Source organism: Protopterus annectens, chromosome 12.part0 (assembly GCF_019279795.1).
Source record: "Protopterus annectens isolate FY-2018-M chromosome 12.part0, PAN1.0, whole genome shotgun sequence".
NCBI lineage: Eukaryota > Metazoa > Chordata > Ceratodontiformes > Protopteridae > Protopterus > Protopterus annectens.
In genome coordinates, this window is record NC_056746.1 from 290,235,984 (window position 1) to 290,257,002 (window position 21,019).

Below are 21,019 nucleotides of genomic sequence, written 5' to 3' on the forward strand. Positions count from 1 at the left end.
ATAAGACACTGCAAGTTCTGAAAACCGGCACGTATCTTCACAAACGCAGTTAAATACAAGATTCCCATGAAGAGCACAAAAAGTACTGCCTATTCCACTGCTGCTCCATTACTGAGACAAAATGTTTGAATATAAATTAAACTGCTTTTAATGGTCCATTCTTTTGCTGTGACAAACCAAGAGATGATGTTTAAAACTTTTGTGACAGCAAGTCAACAAAATACAATGAACAAATATGGGCTGCAAATAAAAAATTAATAAAAAGACTGAAAATGCCTTTTATGGATGGAATAAATCCTTCCCTTTACAATTTAATGCAGTGCATTCCTCTTAATGCCTATGTCCACTGGAGACCAGCAATAACTGCAATCATTGCTACTCTACTGCTGTTTAAAAACATTAAAACCACAAAGCTGATGCTGCTATTTGAAAGACATGACCAGCTTCTAAGAATGGGAAATTTCCCACAACTTTCTTTTACTTAAAGCTGTTCTTACTCCACTAATGTAGGTCTTTTAAAAGTTTCCTGTTTATATCAATATAACCAATAACCCAAACACACTGTTTTTACTTCTGAGCTGCACTTTGAACAGCAATACAGACCCAACTGTTAGCAGATTACTGTTTGGTACATGTCAGAGGATTACTGACTCCATTTTCCCCTGTGTAGTCCTTAAGCATCACTGAGCGTTTGCAATCTGGGCTTCAATGAAGAGAACTTCCCTCTCTTTTACAGCATTGCTTCATTTTACATGCAAACTTCAAATTACTTCTCTTCCCCAAAAACAATGTTTTCAGCTGGACAAATGACAGCTGTGGAGGTGCAAAGAAACCTGTGAATAAGGAACAAAATGGTGTGATCTATTATGCAACATTAAAAGGCACAAAGATATTCTTGCTGGCACTCCAGGCTCTGGCCATTTCACAGTCAAACACTGCTCCAAAGTCAGAACAACAAAACAAGATCACGTGCAACACACCAGATTAGTACAGTGGTGTTACAATCTCCAGCAACAATTTTAGAAAGGTAATAGCAGCCTATATATATATATATATATATATATGTATATATATATATACACATACACATACACACACACATATATATATATATATATATATATATATATATATATATACACACACACACACACACACACACACATATATATAAAACACATATATAAATACATGTATATATATATATATATACACACATATATACATACAGACAAAAAAATATATAATAAGAAAAATAAGCCTTTAAGGTACATGAAATTTGTGCTGACATTGTAACTCAATAATAAGGCAATGCAAAATGGGAACCCAAATCTTGACACAAGTGACTTCAATATGAATTCCTGAAAAATCTGTAAGCCTCATTAAAAATTTCCCAGTCCAAGCTTTTTACCTTAACTTCTACTATCCCATCCATAATGAGACTGCATTTGAAATTTCAGGGAAACTATCAACCACCGAACGGCATGGCCTTTTTTCTGTATCAGGAATCCTGGAAAGAAGTATTAAAAGGAATGCACTGTGAGGTCTGGTAAAGGATGGTCACAGCAATACCATGATATACTTGGTGTGGTGCTTTCAATGTGGTTTGGCGTACAGCAGGTCTCGTCTGGCATGGAAATACAGTTCCTAGATTCCTTGCATATTTTACTTTTTCAGTTAAGTGACATGGACTGCACTCCTTTGCTTACTGCAGCAGTGTCTTCTTTTGCTGTGAAAAGAAAAGGTGAACATTTTACATCAAAAACATAAAAATCTCTGCAGACAAACTGTTCACTTGAAGCACAAGCTAGCCAGCATTTTTTATTTTGTTGTAAGGGTTCAATGAATTTGCCTATAATATTAAGATTTAATGGCCCGGTTCCCTTGCAGAATTCATAGCAAAGTACTCAAGATCTGAAATGTGCTGCAAAGTCCAGACTCTGCAACACCAAAGACTGGGCATTCTGTGGCTAAGTTTTTTGTTTTAACACAATTACGATAAAGGCAAACATGCAATTCAAATACAATCCCTATTAATGTGCTTCCAGTTACATACATTATATATCAAACGTGCTATTATCAGTCTAATATAATACAAATTGTTCCAATTCTTTCTATGCTTTAAACCTCACTCCTACTCCACAACATTATTCTGCATGTATTGTTCCCACAATTTTCATTTTTTATTAGATTTGCTCTTCCTGTTTTCTAAAGATCCCACTTCCAGTTATTTTATCACTATTACAGCATTCAGTACTTCAAATAGTTAAAAAAATATATCAAGCAGGTAACCAAAGCTGAAACATGGCTACAAACTGAATAAACTTCATATGTAAAATTCACTTTAATTATAGGTAAAAGAGGATGAGCGCTTTCACAATACAAATTGCTTTGTCAGATCACATTCACTAAAGTTACCAACTAATTTTATGCTACAATTAACTAATGAGAATGAATGCAGTCATGTAACCAAACAGAAACAATTAAGGTTGTACTTAAAGATATCATACATCAATAAAAAGTACAGAAAAATACAAGATAAAATCTAAGCTAAGTAAAAATATAATGTAATCATACAACTGCTACAATGTGTGCGTGTGTATGTGTATATATATATATATACACACACACACACACACTGATAAAAAATCCTACTTGATTAGTTCATGAATCAAAATAAACAATATACAAGAGATAAAAACACTTCTGTACTTGCATTCAACTCAAAGTTTTTTTCTCTCAACTTACTTCCCTTCAAAACTGGTTCGACAGAAACCTGATCATTTGAAGTGGATTTTCATGTGCTCTCAATTTAAATATCCAGGATAATTCCCTCTTCTGTCTTATCACCCTGTCTAACATCCTCATGTACAACTTCAAGTGTTATGAACATAAATTCATGTCCAGTTCCAACTACGCTCATGTGTTTCCACATAACACTATGTTAGTCCCTTCTTGGCACAGTATAAACAGTCTCTAATTCATTCTCTCAATTATATGTTGGTTTTACCCACATAAAATGATTTACAGCCAATGCATTGGGCTAAATAAAATTTTTTGTATTGCAATCTGCTTTTGTATTGAAATCTGTTTTTAAACAAAACAGTACAAGAAACTTTGTGTGGAAGATTTTTTAGTCCATACATTTCTAGTTAATCACTGTATATCAGATCAGACAATAGTAGTAGAAGTAGCGAATGTAAACTCGTCTTAAGTCAAAACAAAACAAAAAGTAATAGAAAATATATAATTGTACAGCATTACTAAGTATTCAAAAGTAATCCAAGCAAGGCAGGCAATCTGTTTCCAGTCGAAAATCTTTTATTAAGTACACAGACAAGCGATCCAAGTAAAACAAAAATAGAGTAATAATTTCCTCACAAGCTTTCTAAATATATACTTTTTATCGGGCATGGGAGTGGTTTATTGTGCTGTAAAACAAAGTGTTATTGGTACACATTAAATTCACATCCCTTTCCCCATCAGTGTGACATTCGTGCTGGTCCTGCCCTACTTAGTAGCTGTCATAATAATATACAACCCTTATGTACTTTAAATAAAATTATATAATGATGTGGTACCTCTTATTTAACCAAATTATTAAGTAGATTAAGTGTGATTTTATCCAAGACAATATACTACATGGCTGGAAATATAGCAACCTTAGTTCATTTGGCAATCAAAAAATATATATAAATATATACATATACATTTTGCATGTAAAAATCAATTTCTATTTTCATAACCTATTGTTAAAGATCGCTTTAATCCTTCTAGACTTATTCAGGTCTGTGTACAAGAATCCTAAAAACCCATATAATTGTATAATTAGTTAGTATTGCTATTACACATAATTTTGAATAAAGTGGAAAAAAGAACCAGAAAAAAGAAAAAGAAAAAAATGTATGTAAGATGATGGAAACAAAATATACACTTAAATTTCAACGGATTTAAAATGGTATTTAAAACCAGTATGTAGAACAAAATAAAATACAATTAGTCATGTAAACAATGTGGCAATTTTCTAAGTTCCAGTGCACTTTTAATTGAACAGTAGTAGTTTAGTCCAGGCTTCCTAAAGAGTTCAGTTTTAACTGCCACATGAGTTCATGTTTATCCAGAATATTGGGGATGTCTCCTTCAAGATCACCCATGTCTATGCGATCCAGGATCTGGAACTTAAAACCTGTGCGTCTTTTATGAAGAGAAAGGTGTTTGGCTAGTGCATTATTTTTACATCCAGAGCGGATTTCTGACAGAGGACATGAAATCCTATGCTTGAGTTTATTTACAGTTTTGCCCACACAGAATGCATCACATTCATTGCACTGTGCCCTGTAAAATATTTTTTTAGTGTTACAGTCATCCCCTGCACTGGTTTTAATGATCTTCTTTAAATAAGGGCAATAAAAACTATCACCTTGCTTATAAATATACAAAATGTACAATTAGTTTCACATCTTTTAGTGCTTTTCTCACATGGTCTAGGTTTAAATTCAACAAAACTTCTAATGTTCCTGGCCTTCCTATAAACAAATGATGGGGCTTCACCTAAGATGTTAATCAGAAAAGGGTTTCCTGTGACTATGTCCCAGTTTTCTTCAATAATATTTTTGATACTGTGATAATCCAAAGTGTATGTCAGGATGCAGCTATTTTTGCATTTGTTATTCTCTGTGGAATGACTTAACATTTTTCTACTGGGGAGGTTGAGTGAAGGTGCTTCAGTCCTTTTCAGTTCAATAACGGGTTCTAGGATGTTTTTTAACATCTGACTTTAAAAGCCTCTCACTAGAAAATCATTCTCTAAGTTGTTCAGGTTTCTCAAAAATGGTTCCATCTTCTGTGGTAATTCGAGCTAATCTATAGCCTTGGGACTTCACTACATTATACTTGGTTTTTGTAGGATGTAGACTTTTACTGTGGAGTAATAAGTTAACCCTCGTTGGTTTTCTGAATAGATCAGTGGTGATTCTGTTACTGTTGGTGTCCTTGGAAATCTGCATATCTAAGAAAGTGGTTGAAGTACAGCTATGGGAAGAGGTAAACATCAGGAAGGGGGTTGTTTGATTGCGGTAAGTGAAAATCTCCAAGCTGCAAGGTGTCACCTTCCCACACAATAAAGACATAATCAATAAAACGTAAATAGCATGTGATATGCTGCATGTAATCTGTGTTGTTTAACACAAAGTCCTCCTTCCATTTGCCCAGGGCTATGCTAAGCTATGCTGAGAGCCATGGCAGCCTCCATTGCTATACCAGTTTTTTATTTGTAGTGTTTGCCATTGAAAGTAAAGAAATTGAAGTCCAGTACAAGATTAATGAGCTTGCTTAACTTTTGCAGTTGTGCCTGTGTACCCTGATTATGTTTCTTAAAAGACTCCATAGCTGATGTTATACAGTAATTGTGAGGGAGCACTGTGTACAAGGATTCCACATCAATAGTTACCAAAATACGGTCAGCTTCCACTGTAATGTTTTTTATTTTCTTCAAAAAATCCACTGAATCTCTTATGTATGACATTCTTTTCTGCTAGACGTTTCAGCAAGTAATCAAGGTAAATGGCTGTGGCTTCAGAAAGGGAACCTCCACTTGCTACCACCGGTCTATAAGGTGGGTCTTCTCTATTCTTGTGTGGCTTTGGTATTCCAAAAAAGTATGGTAAACGTGGGTATAGGCTCCATAAATAATTATAAAGATTTTCAGTGATAAGTTTTTCTTCCCATAATGTGGTAAGATTAGTGTTACATAAATCATATGCTCTTTTTATGTCATCCATGGTAAATAACTCAAAATCTGTTATCCTCCAGCATGTTCTCTATCTTTTGGTTGTAGCTAGTGGTATCAGTCACAAGTATACCTCCTCCCTTGTCTGCCTTCATTACACGCCTGGATTTATCATTGCCTAGCTCAAGCAATGCTTTTCTTTCTCCCTGTGTTAAGTTATAACGTTTTTCTTAGGAGGTTTTTTTAAGCAGTTTCCTGATATCCATTTCACATTTCACTTCAAAAGCAGCTAGTGTTTGATGTATTGGTGGACAATAGCTGCTAGGCCTTTTTATAGATTAATCAATAGGCTTACTTTCAGTGTCATTACTTAAGTTGAGCTTCCTCCAAACATTTTAAGGTCTATCAGTACCTGAGCAACCTCACTCTCGCAGCTTGGTACAAAAGTAAGTCCTTTGGACAACACACTTTTTTCCTCTTCAGTCAGTGCTTTAACAGAGTGGTTCCAGATAAGTGGAGCACCTGTTATTGTGGTACATGTTGTTGTCATTGTACCTGTTATTGTGGCTGGTTCCTCCGTCTGAGCCTGGGACCTGGGTTGTAGTCGGGGTTCCAGTTGGGATTGCCAGGGTATTGTATTTCCCTCACCCCTGTCCACTGTTTGGTTCTCCTGTCTCCCTGGGAGTTCGTGGAGAGTATGAGACCTCTGGATTTCCTCCTCTGCTTTCTGGAATCTCGGTGGGTTGCAGTAGTATTCCTCGCTGTGGTATGGGGGGACCTGGTAAGAGGGATAAGCTCTGGTGGTCGTCATCGTTCTTGTTCTGGTGCTGGCTTTGGTATTGGTGTGGTGGTTGATGTCTGTGCTGTCGATATGGGTCTTCCTGAAGAAACTGGTCTCTGTGAAAGTGCTGCTGCTCCTGGTAGCTGGATTGTCTGTGGTCCCGGTTGTCCTGTAATTCGTCCTGTAGAACTGTCGGTTTTGGTTGCCGCTGTGGCTTATGTTCCTGTCCTGATCCTTCTCTGATGTCAGAGGCTTCTGCGGAGTTTTGATAGCCAGAGGGGATTGGGATTGTGGGGAATGAGATGTTGGATGGGCAGTCTCCTGGTGGTCCTGTATTGTGCCCGTCTAGTTTTGTGCGAGGATCTCCCCTGGGAAAATCCCGTTGCGGTCTGCTTGCACGGCTATACTTTCCCTTATATCCCCTGTAATGACTAAAACCTTGTCTGTTGGTTTTCCTGTTAGTATTATTGTACCTCCTAGCAAGTCTCCCAGGATCATCTTTGTCCAGTTGATCTCGTTTCATTTTATTAATCTCTCTTTCTTTAATGGACTGCTCATATCCTTTCACTCTTTCTTTAAGCAGCTCAAATTCAGCATCTAGGTTATTGTGATTCTCATTTTCCAATGTTGTTTTTAAAGATGTGATGTCAGCCTTTGTAGCTTCCTGCACACTAAGATTGTTCCTTACTAGCAGACGAATAAGTTTGTCAACTATCTTCCCATTCCTTAGAAAGTGAATCATCCATACTTTTCCACATTGGTCTTTTGTTCAATCTAAGTCCCTGGGGTAGTCACTTCTCATCTATGCTTTGTTGTAAATAAATGTGTTCCCAGTAGAGACCCTACATGCGTTTCAGTTGCTTTTCTAGTTTAGAAAACGTCTCTGAATTCATATTTTCTGGGCCCATTCTTCCCTGTCCATTTTCTGTATCCGTTTTTATCTGATCTGCTTCTGTATCATTCCAGATAGGTATAGTTAGTAAAATCTTTTAGCCTGTCATTATCCATGTCTTAAAATGTTGGAATTCCACACCAATTCAGGGATCCTTTGACGCAACAAAAACCTTGGTCTCCGAAACCAAAGTACAACAAAAAACAAGTAATCTCCGTGGTATCCCCGAAGTCTCAAAACAACCCACTAAAGTGTAGTGGGTCCAAAAACAAAACAGTGTAAGAAACTTCTCTGTGTGGAAGATTTTCAGTCCGTATATTTCTAGTTAATCACTGTATATTAATCAGATCAGACAATAGTAGTAGAAGTAGTGAACGTAAACTCGTCTTAAGTCAAAACAAAAAGTAGTAATAGAAAATATATAATTGTACAGCATTTACTAAGTATTCAAAAGTAATCCAAGCAAGGCAGGCAGTCTGTAATAATTTCCTCACAAGCTTTCTAAATGTATACATACTTTATCAGGCATGGGAGTGGTTTATTGTGCTGTAAAACAAAGTGTTATTGGTACACATGTTAAATTCACATCCCTTCCCCCATCAGTGTGACATTCGAGCTGGTCCTGCCCTACTTAGTAGCAGTCATAACAATATATAACCCTCATGTACTTTAAATAAAATTATATAATGATGTGGCATCTCTTATTTAACCAAATTATTAAGTAGATTATTAAGTCTGATTCTATCTATCCAAGACAATATAAAAAATTCCTACTCTATTAGTTCATGAATCAAAATAAACAATATACAAGAGATAAAAACACTTCTGTACTTGCATTCAACTCTTATAAAGTTTTTTTCTCTCAACTTACTTCCCTTCAAAACTGGTTCGACAGAAACCTGATCATTTGAAGTGGATTTTGATGTGCTCTCAATTTAAATATCCAGAATAATTCCCTCTGTTCTGTCTTATCACTCTGTCTAACATCCTCATGTACAACTTCAAGTGTTATGAACATAAATTCATGTCCAGTTCCAACTACGCTCATGTGTTTCCACATAACACTATGTTAAGTCCCTTCTTGGCACAGTATAAACAGTCTCTAATTCATTCTCTCAATTATATGTTGGTTTTACCCACATAAAATGATTTACAGCCAACGCATTGGGCTAAATCAAATTTTTTGTATTGCAATCTGCTTTTGTATTGAAATCTGTTTTTAAACAAAACAGTGTAAGAAACTTTGTGTGGAAGATTTTTTAGTCCATACATTTCTAGTTAATCACTGTATATCAGATCAGACAATAGTAGTAGAAGTAGCGAATGTAAACTCGTCTTAAGTCAAAACAAAACAAAAAGTAATAGAAAATATATAATTGTACAGCATTACTAAGTATTCGAAAGTAATCCAAGCAAGGCAGGCAGTCTGTTTCCAGTCGAAAATCCTTTATTAAGTACACAGACAAGCAATCCAAGTAAAACAAAAATAGAGTAATAATTTCCTCACAAGCTTTCTAAATATATACTTTTTATCAGGCATGGGAGTGGTTTATTGTGCTGTAAAACAAAGTGTTATTGGTACACGTTAAATTCACATCCCTTACCCCATCAGTGTGACATTCGAGCTGGTCCTGCCCTACTTAGTAGCTGTCATAATAATATACAACCCATATGTACTTTAAATAAAATTATATAATGATGTGGTACCTCTTATTTAACCAAATTATTAAGTAGATTAAGTCTGTGATTTTATCCAAGACAATATACTACATGGCTGGAAATATATCAACCTTAGTTCATTTGGCAATCAAAAAAATATATAAATATGTACATATACATTTTGGATGTAAAAGTCAATTTCTATTTTCATAACTTATTGTTAACACAGATCGCTTTCGAAATCTGTTTTTAAAGGATGGAGTTGTTCTTATATTAGTTCATTTTATGCTTTCAGTCTCTTTTGTTTCATGTATTAAGTCTATCAAGTTACAATATTTATCAACATATGGTCATTTATTCATTTTTTTATATACAAATGAAAATGAGTTTATTTATACTTAGTTTTTATATATGTTTTTAAAAATATAGTCTCTAATTCATTTGCATGGAATACCGAATCAATTAATTTATATCCAATTATGAGGCATGGTGCTGTTTAAAAAGCTGTGCAGTGATAGGGTTCTTGATTCTGATGAAGTCTTCTGTATGAAGACGAAAACTCTTAATCCTGTGTGAAATCATATTGTGCGATACTGCTGTTTTCTATCGTGTGTTGGGAGCTATTAAAGACTTACAATTACGTTTCGGGCTAGTGGTTTACTTCATTACATTGTTGTGCGTTTCGTTTTGAGGAAGGACAGCCTTTACTGGAGCTCTGCCTGCCAGGATTGTGTTTTGCAGTTGCTACATTAGTGTTTATTTTTTACTATTTTTTTTTGTATTGCAATCTGCACTAAGATTGACCTTATATACTTAGTGCTACTGAGGGGGTACATGAATACATTAGTCTCCTGTACAAAACTACAGAATGCACATTTCTTACATAGTACAGTTGCGTATACTTACCATAAATGTAGATGTTAGAGTGTATTCACTGTTGCAGTCATTACATTTGGGTAATCTGCTGGAAGAATGCCCTCAGTCGGCCTGATTAACAAAGTCTTGGGTCCTGCGTCGGTTGCTGTCCCTTCTTCCATGATGTCAGGTCGTCAGGGGTATAAAACATGCAGCCGATGCCATTACATCAGTTTTTCTTCCCCAGATGTCAGGTGCCCCCCCAAATGGGGAGCAAAATATATATAAATAATTTAAAACACAAAAATATACCTCCAAACAAAAGCAAATACACCAAAAAGGCTTTTAAGTGTACTAAAAGAAAGGAGAGGCATAGTAAGAGAAAAAACTGGGGCTGGAGGGAGGATAACCAGGACTGCAACAGTGAATACACTCGAACATCTACATTTATGGTAAGTGTACACAACTGCACTATGTTCTGTGTGTTTCACTGTTACAGTCAATACATTTGGGTAGATTCCCAAAGCTATGGTTGGGAGGATGGAATTATACATCATTAGGACCGGCTATAAGGCCCTGCAAAACAGCGGTGGCAAAGCCAGCTCTGGATTTAGAGAAAATTGGTAAATGATGGAGCTTGGTGAAAGTATGAACTGAACTTCAGGTAGCAGCTTCAAGAATATCCCTGGTAGGAACACCTCTGAGAAAGGCTGTAGAAGTAGATGCAGCCCTGGTGGAATGGGATCTGATCCCCTTGGGGATAGGTTTTCCATGGTGCTTATAGCAGTAATGAATACAATAGCTTATCCATTTGGAAATGGTTTGCTTTGAAACGGCCTTTCCCTCTGCCCCTGCAGCAAATGCTACCAGCAGTTGATCAAATTTTCTTTGAGATTTAGTCCTGTCCATGTAAAATCTAAGTTGTCTGTGTACATCCAATGAATGCAGAATCCGCTCTCCCTTGTTCTGTGGATTGGGGAAGAATGTTGGCGAATGAATGGACTGATTTAGAGGCACACTGGATACCACCTTGGGCATGAAGGATGGGGGTTGGTCCTGAGTGACACCCTGTCCGCATGAAAGATGATTAAAGGCTCCACTGCCATAAGGGCCTGTAATTCAGAAATCCTTCTAGCCGAAGTGATTGCTAAAAGGAAGGCTGTTTTCCAGGAAAGAAATTTTAAGTCTGCAGTAGTAGCTGGCTCGAAAGGAGGCAGAGTGAGTTTCTCCAATACAAAGTTAATTGTTACAAAATGTTAATGCAGGGGTTGGAGCTCTCCTGGGTGGTCTCAAGTTTTTTTAGCCCCTCTGAGACACTGCTTTAGTACAGGAAGAGAGAAGAGAGGGGATTCTGTGTTGTAATGTGCTGAAATGGCGGAGGCATGGATTTTTATGGAAGAAAAAGACAGGCCCTTGTGAAGCATCTCAGTTCAGTATTGCAAATTCTGTGGTAAACTGGGCACTGCTGTGCTCATCCCTTGAGATTGATTCAAGGCACAGACTCTCTTCCATTTGTCAGCATAAGATTTTCTAGTACTAGGTCTTCTCGCTTCCAAAATGACATCCATCACAGGTTTGCTGAGGGATGCTAAATGGGAATTTAAGTGATTAGCCAAGCTACAAGATTCAATGTTTGGAGATGAGGGTGCAGAATTTGGTTGTTCTGTTGAGACAGTAAGGAAAGTGTCTGAGGCAGGTGCCATGGAGAAATTTGTGACAGACTGCATAGGAGTGGGTACCAGTGTTGGCAAGGCCAATCTGGAGCAATCAAAATCATTTTTGGTTTGTCCCGTTTGACTTTTAGTAGAACTTTGGAGAGCAGAGGAAGAGGAGGAAAGGCATAGACTGATAGGTTTTCCCTGCTGAAGGACAGAGCATCCACATTCCAGGCTTTTTTGTGAGGAGTTCTTGTGCAAAATTTGTCCAACTGGTAGTTCTGGGGTGAGGCAAAAAGATCCATGTCTGGGCTCCCCCATTTGCATGTCAACATGTGGAAAATCTGTGGTTCCAGTCTCCATTTGTGTGGGTCCATGAGATTTCTGCTTAGTCAAAATATTCAGCTTTCCTGGCAGAAATTGAGCCTGTAGTTGTACTTGAAAGATCAAGGCCGTGTTCCACAATGCCATGGCTAGTCTGCAGAGGGGGTAGGAATGTGTACCCCCCTGCTTATGTACCACAACTGTGGTGTCGTCTGTCTTTACCAGTAGTTGTCCTGGATGAAGGTAGTCCTTGAAGGCTGTCAGTGCATTCTGTACAGCTTGCAGTTCTTTTTGATCGATATGAAGGTGCATTTGATTTAGGCTCCATTTGCCCTGAATGCACTTCCCTGCCAGATGAGCCGCCCCATGCATAGTCTGATGCATCTGTAGTTAGGGTTTGGGCGGCAGGGGGTGGTGTGAATGGCAGTCCCTTGTTTTGGTGGCAGGCCTCTGCCCACCACAGGAACTCTAGCTGCAGGCAAGGAATGATAGGAATTGTTTCCAGGCTGTGACAATGCTGACTCCACAAACTTTTGAAATACCACTGTTTCCTCATATGCGTCTTGCATATGGAATTAGAAGAATGCAGGAGGCCATGAACCCCAAGGCTTGCAGTATTTGTCTTGCAGATGGCAGGGTTTTTATGGCCACCTGTTTGAAGTAAGTCGCCAAATCAATTTGTTTTCTGGTGCAAGGAAAACCATCTGGGCAGTTGTATTCAAGCTTGCACCCAGAAATGTAATTTTTTTGAGAGGGTACCAGTTGTAATTTCTTTTTGTTTACAGTGTACCCTAGACAAATTAGAACCCTTTTTACAAACGCCAGATGTTTTAGAAGAATGGCCTTGTTTTCTGCCCGAATTAGGCAATCGTCTAGGTATGGGTATATTTGAATATTTCTTTGCCTACAAAATGCAATTACTGGAGCCAGGCACTTTGTAAATACCCTGAGCGCAGTAGATAAGCCAAAGGGCAGTACAAAGAACTGATAATGCAAGTAGCCTGCTTTGAAGTGGAGGTATCTTCTGCAAGATTCCCCGATTGGGATATGCAGGTAAGCCTCTTAAATCTAGAGTTACCAACCAGGCATCTTTGCCTAGCATAGAACTGGTGAAGAGTCGGCATCTTGAATTTTGGAATGTCCAGAAAGGTGTTTAGAGTAGATAAGTCCAGAATTGGACGTCATGATTTGTCTTTTATGGGTACCACGAAAAGTCTGGAATAGAAACCTTGTCCCTTTTTCCTCTTCTGGTACTAGCTGAATTGCCCCCATGTTTAGGAGGGAAAGTACTTGCTTCTGAGCCTCTGCCCACTGATTTGGAGGCAGGTCTGGCCTTCCGTTTGGAGGTGGCAACGTGTGGAAATGAAATATGTACCCCTGGGACACTATAGTTAAAACCCATTTGTCCTGGGTTATAAGTTGCTAGTTTTTTTGCATGAAGAGCCAGTTTTTCCCCCAAAGGGGCGGCTAAGAGGTAAGTGCTTGGTAATTTCAAAGGAAAGTCATTGAGACGGTTTACCATAAGGAGGTGTCTTGTTTCCAGATTTGGAAGCAGTCACCCCATTGTTTAGTTCTGAAAGCCCCTTGGGACTGAAACCTGGTGCTTTTGGAATGTCTGGGTTTGGCTTGAGGGGCTCTGGAAGGAACTGGAAAGGACCAGTTCTTAGTAGGCCAGTGCCTACTAAATCTTGTTGATTGTACTTGTAAGAAATCGTTCACAGTTTGCATAGATTTAGCTTTATCTTCCATCTTTTTTAGAACTTCTTCAGCCTTACTGCCAAACAGACAGTCCTGCTGCAAAGGAACATCCAACAATTTTGCTTTAACATGATCAGGCAGAGATTGCTCATTAAGCCAAGCATGCCTTCTAAGCACAGACCCAGTAACAGCAGCCCTACAAAAGGCCTCCAAAGAATCAAAACCGCATTGCAAAGAATGTTTTCCAACTTGTTCAGCTGAATGCAATAAATCCTGTAAATCTTTAATCTCCACACAATCAGAAATCAACAATTTTATGTTTAAGCAGTCCCATGATATGCTGTTGACATTTTAGCATATGGAATTGACAGTTTAAAGCCCTGATTGCCAGGGTTGCAGAAGTATAAACCTTTTTACCCCATCTGTCCAGCGTCCTGGAGAAAGGGTAGGATTTTTAGCAGTAGAAGCCTTAAATGCCCTTGGGCCCATGAGAAATGGTTTCAGGATCTGCAACAGGATTTCTGAAAAGGAATTTGTGGGAGCCAGGAACCCTGTAGTATCTGTCTGGCTTACAAGGGGCCGGAGGCAGGGAATCGGGGCTCATACTGGATTCTGAAAACACATCAACAATGTCAAGTACAGGAGGTATAGCCAAAGGCCTATGCTGAGGAAGAAGGAAATCCCTAAGCCTCTTTTTGGATACAGAAAAATCCCGACTTTCCCAGTGGAAATGCTCCCTTAAGGTAAGTAAAGTTTCCCCAAAAGAAAAATCCTCAGGGGGAGAAGCAGAAGGAATGGAATCCTCTGCATCAGAGTCCTCATAAGTAGGTATGGACAATTCCTGTTCATTAGAAGAGTCAGAAGAAACAGAGTCCTGTTCAGAAGATTCATAGTCAAGTTCAGCCCTAGGCCTCTTAGAAGGGGGTTGACTACCCCTGATAAGAGTAATTAAATCTTCAGCCTTTTCGATCATTTGTATTTTACGCATAGGGGCCTGAACATGTGGCCTGGAGATCGTTTTTTTTAGACATAGATCGAGATTTTGGCCTTAATATTGAAGGTGGTGTCTGTTTAATATACAGATCTGTAGGCCTAAATACACTTTCAGAAGCAGGTGCCTGCACAGTGGCTCCAGACCCATCCAAGGTAGAGACATCCATGGGTTCCACAGGTGAAGCAACTCACGGCATACCTGATGCCAAATGGGTCTCAGTAGAGGCCTGCAAATCAGAAGTAGTGGGTATCAGGGGCTGTGAAAGCACCTCACTGAGTACTGGAGAACTGGCGACTGGCTTAGAAGTGTCGTCTGCAGCTTTGGACCTCAACTGCCTGTCTTTTTATTTGTGTTTTTTCTGTATTCTGGTAGTCGGATGGCTAACAGACTACATTTCTGGATAATTAAACAGAGAACCGAAATATTTTGAAGCAAAAATGTACAGACGGCGGATAGTGCGCTCATTAAATAAAGCACAAAACCAACAGCAAAGTACATCATGGTCAGGGCCAAGGCAAGGAATACAGTACAAATGGAAATCCTTATGAAGTATTTGCTTCCCACAAGTAATACAATTATTAACTTTTACTGACATCAGTAAGGAGCAAGAAAAAGTTTCCCTAATGGGGTACTTAGCTTTTAGTTGAAGACTTCGGTTCTGAAACTCGAAAACGAAAATTTCACGAGTCTGCCGACCGGCACTTGCGAACTGCTTCTGCTTCGAGCACCGCACGGCAAGACAGACAGATGTAATGGTGTCGGCTGCATGTTTTATACGCCTGACGTCATGGAAGAAGGGACAGCAACAGACACAGGACCCAAGACTTAATTAGGCTGACTGAGGGCAACATGCCAGCAGATTACCCAAATGTAATGACTGCAAAAGTGAAACACTAAGAACATCTAACTGTTCCCGATTGTTGCTCTTGTGCCTTCCAATCAAGTTTCTGCTTGGGATAGTACAATCTATACTTAAGGGATTGTTTGCTCTTATACCCATACCTAGGTCTATGTCCAACAAGCATAGCTATTCTACGATCAGCGTATATCACATGCCAGTACTTTTTTGTTCTGGTTATAAGGGTGCAAAATAGCCTCTGCTTATATCAGCCCCAACAGTTGCTTGTGCTGCCTATATCTCGGACATTATACTCTCGCATTTGAAACTCACAACCCATCAAAGCCAAACCAGCTTCAAAGTCTTCACTCCTAGCTGTAAGTCTACTATTTTGTAAAATCTGTCATTTGAGGACATTCCTAAAAACAAACTTAGGGTGCATACGCGTATGATGCACATAAGTGGGGCGATAGCATCCTTTCCTATGTACCCTGGTTTGTATGTCACCTTTAATATCCTTAAACACCTGCACGTCCAAAAAGTCAATCACTTGCCATGAATATTTCATAGTAAACCACAGAAAAAAGAAGTTATGTACTTACCATAACGTTTCATGTTTGTTATCCATCTTGCCTTCATTCTTACTGGTTGGGCTCGGAACCAATCCTCCGTTTCGACTCAGCCACATTCTAAAGCTCAGAATCTTCCACTTGGATCGTGGCTGAACACCCTATTCCATGATGTACTAGTCTGCTACCTCAGATCTTGTTTGTCAATACTTATAGTAAGTATCAACTTGTACACCATTAAGAGAAATTATAGAGAGTAGAGTGAAAGTCAGAAAACTTCCTCGGTAAAAGGAAAACATTTCTCTTGGTCCTCCAGACACTCTAGGCTGGGGGAAGGAGGGTGGGGATGTAAGAATGAAGGCAAGATGGACAACATACATGGAACGTTATGATTAATACACAACTTCTTTATGTTATGTTGTTCTATCTTGCCTTCATTCTTACTGGTTGGGTCAGCGTCCCTAGCACCATATATTCTGGGCGGCTCACAGGAGTACATTCTTCAGGACAGTGGCCATGTCTACCTTGTAATGAGTAATTAAGGTGTGAGGTCTGGCCCATGTAGCCGCAGCATAAATTATCGAGTGGCAGTCTAACCTGAAATGCCAAAGAAGTTGCAAATGCCCTTGTGGAGTGACCTTTGATTCAAAAGGGGAGATATATCTAGTGTTAGAAGTGTATATAAATGTGATACAATTTGAAAGCCATCTCAAAAGCGTGACCTTTGAAACAGGATCACCTTTTTTAGCCTCTGAAAAGGAGATGAACAGCTCAGACATCCTGAAAACTTTAGTTCTGTGTAAACAGAAGCAAAGTTGTCTATGTACGTTCAACTGATTGAGTGTGTATTCTGCCTTGTTGCCATGACTGGGGGAAAAAAATGGAAGCTCAATAGATTGATGAAGATTAGCTTCCGAGCACACCTTTGGTAACAAAAATGGATTAGTTTGCAGAGACATCCTGCCCTTATGGAAAATCATATAAGGAGATCTGAACTGACTAAGCTTGAAGCTCACAGACTCTTCTGGCAGATGTGATAGCAATCAGTAATATTGTTTTCTATGATAAAAATTTGATGTCGCATGTTGACGCTGACTCAAATGGAGGAAGGATCAGGCAAGACAGCAGAAAATGTAGGTCCTAAAGTGGAAGGGGGTCCTTGATGGGAGGTCTTAATAAGCAGGTGCCCTTCAGAAATGCTCTGTATAATCTGTGGGACATCAAATTTGGAGTTACATCACCTGCATGAAAACTTGAAATTGCAGCCAATTGAACCTTGATAGTAGCTGCAGCGGAGCCTTTATGAAACAATTCAGCCAGGTAATCCAAAATAGTGCTAATTGGCGCAGAAACAGGGTCAGTATTTCTTTCTGAAGCCCAATAAGAGAATCTCCTCCATTTACTGAGATATACCATTCAGTCTTCCTGGGTACACATCTGCCATCAATTAAAGAGACTGATTAACCCCAAATAGAGTTCAGCTGTCCTATTAGGATGTTCCTGACATTTACTAAGTTGCCTGCTACAGCAAAAGCCATGGTTTGCAGAGAGCTTACAAAGCATCAAAGGGATCATTGTTGAAAGGTATCAGTCAGGAGAAGGGTACAAAAAAATTTCCATAGCACTGGATATACCATGGAACACGGTGAAGACGGTCATCAAAAAGTGGAGAAAAGATGGGACAACAGTGACGTTGCAAAGAACTGGATGTCCCTCCAAAATTGACGAAAGGACAAGACAAAAACAGGGAAGTAAATATTGTGGGAAGAAATAGCCAGGGAATTGTTACGGCTAGGCTTGTATTGTTCCTAAGGCCGATAGCCTAGTACCAATCTATGAACCTATAATTTTCTGGTAGAGGACTTGTATGAGGAAAGTAGTATGTGCTTTACTGCTGGCATGAGACTAGGAAGCCTGACTATATTTGGAACTAGAGCAGCCAAGCTGTCAACTTGAGGGTCTGGAGGGAAGGGTGGTGCGTTCCCGACAAATGAGTCAGGTCTGGAACTGGATCCGAATCCATGGTTCCTCTTGAGGCGATAGGAAGGGAAACCAGATCTGATGAGACCAGTATGAGGCAATGAGAATTAGCCTGCTTCCCAAGGATTTGGCTTTCTGGATAACTCTGGGTATTAGAGGGAAGGGGGAAAGGCATAAAGAAGTCCCGAGGGCCAATCGTGCACTAGTGCGTCCTGGGTGGACTAGGGCAAAGTAGTTGCTGCATTGTGTTTAGGGGGGTGGCAAAGAGGTCTGAGAATGAGTATTGCCCTGCTGAGTCTGCCTGCTATCACGTTGCATCTCCTCAGGATATGCATTGCCACTAAAAAGCATTAGGAAGACGTTGCTCATTCCAACACAGTGCCTCTCGACAAAGGGGGTAAGACCTGGTTCCTCCTTGCTTATGTACCAGACCACCAGCATGTCTGTCTGAATTGCAATCGTTCCTAGTGGAAGAGAGTTCTGAAGTACCTGCAACATTAAGAGCACAGCTCTCATCGCTAAGACACTGATGTGCAGGTGGGCCTCGTGATCCCGCCAGGTGCCTTAGATGGGTCCTCGCCAGATAATGCCGTACCCTCACCATATCTGGGAGGCATCTGTGGTCACTGTGGCTATAAGCTGTTGAGGAAAAAAGGGACAACCTACTGTCATGTGGCTTGAAAAGAGCCATCATCTAAGGTCTCCCTTGCAAGATTCCATGATTGTGACTGAGACACAGAAGTAGTTCTTGTAACTACCATTGGGCAAATAGGAGTCATTGAAGAATTCTCATGTGCATGCGAGCTAAAGGGACTAAAGTTATTGCTGCTGCCATGGTTCCCAGGACTTGAACTGTTTTTGCTTTGACTTTGGTTTTTGACATAAGATTGAGAATTTGCTGTCTGAGTAACAAAACTCTTTCCTCCAGCAACCTTGCCATCATAGAGACTGTGTCTGTGTGCTCCTAGATAGATATGTTGCGATGGCAACAAGGCAGATTTTTCTGAATTTATAGTAATCTCCAAGTGTGAACAGAGTTGTAAGGTGGCGGCCGGTGCTTGCTGGAGTAGATGCTTGGTGGTGGCAGTTAGGAGCCAGTCTTCAAAGTATGGAAACGCTTGGAATCTTAGACGCCTCAAGTGAGCCGTAACCACTGCCATGCATTTGAACACTCTGGAGACTGTAGTGAGATCATAGGGCAGAGCTCGAAACTGGTAGTGACTGGCTCCCAGCCGGAAGCGCAGAGGACTCTCTGGCTCGTCCATATTTATGTGGTAGTATGCATCGTGAAGGTCTATACAGCACATCCAATTGTCTTTCCCTAAAAAGGGGAGAATTCAATGCAGTGTCACCATCCGGAACTTGGTCTTCCTTATATACTTGTTTAATTTGCTGAGATCCAAGATGGGTCTCCAGCCCCCTGCTCTTTTTGGCACTAAAAAGAATAAGTTCTGGATCCTATGTGATCTGCGGGGACTCTTTGGACGACTTGTCTAGCAACTTCTGAATCTCTACGGTTGCTTGATTCCTCTGACTGGGTGGAATGTCTGGGATGTTTTTCAAGATTGGGATGGGGAGGGAAAACGGTATGGAGTAGCCCCTGGATATCATGCTTTGTACCAATCTGTCTCTTGTAATTTCTCGCCAGGCTTCCTGGTGCAAAGACAAAGAAGTCCAGACTGCCTCCAGAGGGTGGGCCTCCCTTCAGAAGCACTGAAAGGGCCTACAGCGAAAGGAATCATGGCCGCCCTGGTTCTGCGGACCCCCTCTGCCACGAGGACGGCGTCTACCATTATTACTTCCCCCTCTGCCCTTGGGGAAGGGTTCTCCTCGTGTTCCTGGAAAAACTCCCTGGGATTTTCTGAACCACCCCCCCCCCAGATCCTTAGGATACGGTACGGAAAAACGCACTCCAACAGCAGAGAGAGTTTTACCTTCCTGCTCGCATCTGGTGAGTGTATCTTTGACTTTGTCCAAAGAGTGAGGAACTATCAAAAGGGGCCTTTACAAAGGTAGACTTAAAGGGTTTCACGCATCCAAGAGTGCCTCCTTAGGGAAACTCATGAACCCGCTGCTCTACTCGCTCCATCTGCTGCATATGAAATGAGTCTCATGGAGGAGTTCACTACAGAGATTAAGGTGGATAGCCAAGAGGTCACCTTATCTGAGAGCATCTCCTAGCTACTGCAAGAGATATTTCTGTAGTCTTGTGAAGTGTGCCTAGTAATTCAGCGATCTGAGAGCAAATGTCTCTGAAGAAAAGCTGCGCTTCCCATATCTGTCCATCGCACAAGACTCTTTGGTAGGTGGATGGACAGATGAGGATGTTTCTGCAAGTTCCTTCTTGGTGGCTGCTGCCACCACCATACCATCCACAGGAACGCCCTCAGACAGAAAATGTTTGTCATCTGGGGCTGTAATAAATTTGTTAGGCCTCCGAGGGACTGGTTCCACTGCGTCTGGAGACTCTCACGGCTTCAGACTAACTAGATCCAAAAGTTAATTGAAAGGCAACGATACCCAGGAGGCTGAACGGTGAGATCCAAAGGCTTTCAGTACACTGACTCCTCCTCAGAAGGGTTGATGGACTTCCAGCCGCCTCTCTGCTCAAGGACCTCTAGATATCTGCAAAGAAGATATCCTCAGGACGACGGTGGGGAAGCTTCAGTTTCCTCGAGATCAGTGTCAGATGTAAGAGACTCATCTGGGGAGTCAACATGCTTCCTCTTGCAAAGCCTCTTCTGGGGGCTCTCTTCAGAAGGACACTCTGGACAGGTTTCGGAAGAGGGAAGTTCACCCAATGGGATAACCTGAGGCCTAGGATCTCTGCTAGACTGTGGTTGGGGGGGTGCAGAGACAGAAGCCGGTGCCTTAGGGGGAAGAATGTCAGAACCTTCATGTAGAGCTATGTGGGAGGACAGCACATTCATCAGCTCAAAAGCCCCTCTCCCCTGATCTGAGGATCCCTCCAGCTCCGAGGAGGCAGAGTAAATCTCTGGAACGAAGGGAGCCGGCTCCGAAGCTGATGTTCCATACCCCCCAAAAA

The 21,019-nt window shown here is 40.3% G+C and overlaps 1 protein-coding gene across 1 annotated transcript in view; it reads right to left on the reverse strand.

Moving 5' to 3' along the window:
- Positions 1–1,204: 1,204 nt before the first annotated feature.
- Positions 1,205–21,019, reverse strand: part of PDAP1 (PDGFA associated protein 1) — a gene marked incomplete in the record, with an annotated part of 252,720 nt that continues 232,905 nt past the window's right edge. Inside the window, 1 exon segment of the mRNA XM_044089355.1 lies at positions 1,205–1,729. Coding sequence (XP_043945290.1) covers positions 1,674–1,729 — 56 coding nt within the window.